The sequence below is a fragment of the Homarus americanus genome, unplaced genomic scaffold (assembly GCF_018991925.1).
Source record: "Homarus americanus isolate GMGI-L3 unplaced genomic scaffold, GMGI_Hamer_2.0 scaffold2539, whole genome shotgun sequence".
Taxonomy (NCBI): domain Eukaryota; kingdom Metazoa; phylum Arthropoda; class Malacostraca; order Decapoda; family Nephropidae; genus Homarus; species Homarus americanus.
This window is the reverse complement of record NW_024725489.1, coordinates 3,748,164-3,750,663: the sequence shown is the minus strand read 5'-3', so window position 1 is coordinate 3,750,663 and position 2,500 is coordinate 3,748,164. Positions and strand designations below refer to the sequence as shown.

General features: G+C 38.3%; 2 protein-coding genes across 3 annotated transcripts in view; one reads left to right on the top strand and one right to left on the bottom strand.

Annotated features, from left to right (window-relative positions):
* LOC121865009 (fibronectin type-III domain-containing protein 3a-like) overlaps positions 1–2,500 on the top strand; it is a 36,151-nt gene that overhangs the window by 4,694 nt on the left and 28,957 nt on the right. Inside the window, exons 2-3 of one of the 2 annotated variants that reach the window (XM_042364303.1) lie at positions 1,217–1,232; positions 2,056–2,304. In XM_042364303.1, coding sequence (XP_042220237.1) covers positions 1,217–1,232; positions 2,056–2,304 — 265 coding nt within the window. The other variant, XM_042364304.1, reaches the window with a different exon arrangement.
* Positions 1–2,500, bottom strand: part of LOC121865010 (protein sidekick-1-like) — a 45,552-nt gene that overhangs the window by 29,131 nt on the left and 13,921 nt on the right. The window lies entirely within an intron of this gene.

The following is a 2,500-nucleotide window of genomic DNA, read 5'->3' as shown; positions in this document are numbered from 1 at the left end:
GTGGTGTTATGGTGTTGATGTGGTGTTTGGTGACATGTTGATGTAGTTTTGTGGTGTTATGGTGTTGATGTGGGTGTTGTGGTATTGTAGTGTTATGTTGATGTGATGTCGTGGTGTTATGGTGTTGATTGATGTCCTGGTGTTATGGTGTTGTTGTTGTGATGTCGTGGTGTTATGGTGTTGATGTGGTGTCGTGGTGTTATGGTGTTGTCGTGGTGTTATGGGTTGTTGTTGTGGTGTCGTGGTGTTATGGTGTTGATGTGGTGTCGTGGTGTTATGGTGTTGATGTGGTGTCTTGGTGTTGTTGTGGTGTCGTGGTGTTATGGTGTTGATGTGGTGTTGTGGTATTGTAGTGTTATGTTGATGTGGTGTCGTGGTGTTATGGTGTTGATGTGGTGTTGTGGTGTTATGTTGATGTAGTTTTGTGGTGTTATGATGTTGATGTGGTGTTGTGCTATTGTAGTGTTTTGTTGCTGTGGTGTCGTGGTGTTATGGTGTTGATGTGGTGTCGTGGTGTTATGGTGTTGATGTGGTGTTGTGGTGTTATGGTGTTGATGTGGTGTTGTGGTATTGTAGTGTTATGTTGATGTGGTGTCGTGGTGTTATGGTGTTGATGTGGTGTTGTGGTATTGTAGTGTTATTGATGTGGTGTCGTGGTGTTATGGTGTTGATGTGGTGTTGTGGTGTTATGTTGATGTAGTTTTGTGGTGTTATGATGTTGATGTGGTGTTGTGCTATTGTAGTGTTTTGTTGCTGTGGTGTCGTGGTGTTATGGTGTTGATGTGGTGTCGTGGTGTTATGGTGTTGTTGTGGTGTCGTGGTGTTATGGTGTTGTTGTGGTGTCGTGGTGCTATGGTGTTGATGTGGTGTCTTGGTGTTATGGTGTTGATGTGGTGTCGTGTTGTTATTGTTGTTGTGATGTCGTGGTGTTATGGTGTTGTTGTGATGTCGTGGTGTTATGGTGTTGATGTGGTGTTCTGGTGTAGTGATGCCGTAGGAATTTATATTTAGATAAATGACATACCATTAACGATGACAGAAGGAAATAAGGAAATAGTTAAAGCTTAAGGTTTGAAGAGTAAATTTTGGTTATCCTCTCTCTCTCTCTCTCTCTCTCTCTCTCTCTCTCTCTCTCTCTCCCCCTGTTAATATTCTGGCTTTTAACTAATTAATATCAGTTTCTTTCAGACAATCACAGTTTCTCTTTGTCTCACAGGACGACGGAGATGATGGTGAGTCAACACAGATGGGAAACAACTCCTCCCACCCCGCCTTTGTTGCAAGCCACAGCACAACAGAGAGAGAGAGAGAGAGAGAGAGAGTGTATTTTCACTGTTTGTTCTTTCATGATCTCAACCTCAATTTATGATTATATTGTTTGTGTGTGTGTGTGTGAAAGGATGTCCGTGTTTTTTTTGTTTTAGTTTCACAAATATTTATTGACAGAGCTTGGAGTACAGTTTGCCTATTCTGAGTAATTCAGTCAGGTCTTGACACTGAGGGTGGTGGGATGGTATTATGTGATTTTCTTACGTAATGTTATACAATGTTATATAATTCTATGTAATAGTATGTGATTTGACATGATATTATGTGATTTTATGTGATTATATGTGATTTTATGTGATTATATGTGATTTTATGTGATTTTATAGGATGATATGAGATATTATGTGATGTTATGTAATTTTATGTTTTGTTAGATGATTCTATGTGATGTTTCGAGGTGTGATTATACGTAGTACTGAGACAGATTGTGACTGATGTTATCCTGGGTTATAATATGTCGGGCCATGTGATGTGTGACGTTGTCTTGTCATGACAAACTTTATATTATACAAGCAATAATAGATCACATGAATATTAGACACCCCTACTTATCTCTCCTGGACATTAACCTAACCTAACCTAACCTAACCCTTCCCTGGAATATGAAAACTCAGATGATCTTAATATTTGTACATCATTTATGGAGTTATAACGAGGTTGGACGAAACTCACACAAGAGTCTTCTATATGGCATAATTATTGAATACGGTTTTCTCTTCCCCTTAGGTAAATTGAACCTGTACTTGAAGGGTGGATCAAACTCCATCGATGTCTTTTGGGACGAGGTGCCAAACACAACCGTCTACACACTCAGTTGGACTCCCTCGAGCAATTCAGTTAACCGCACTGATAACAGCAAATATAAAATCCAGAGCCTCAGCCCGTGTACAAATTACACGGTTACTCTCGTGGCTATAAGTGAAAACTCAACGGTCTTGGCCAGTGAAACGAAGTGCAAGACATTGAGTAAAGAAAGTAAATATATATATATATATATATATATATATATATATATATATATATATATATATATATATATATATATATATATATATATATAAATCATTCAACTTCACATTGGGTCAGAGTGTACATGAACGGTACAGGTGTACAAATGATATATAAAGACAAGTCAGTTATACAATGTACATAAACAATGCAGGTATACAAT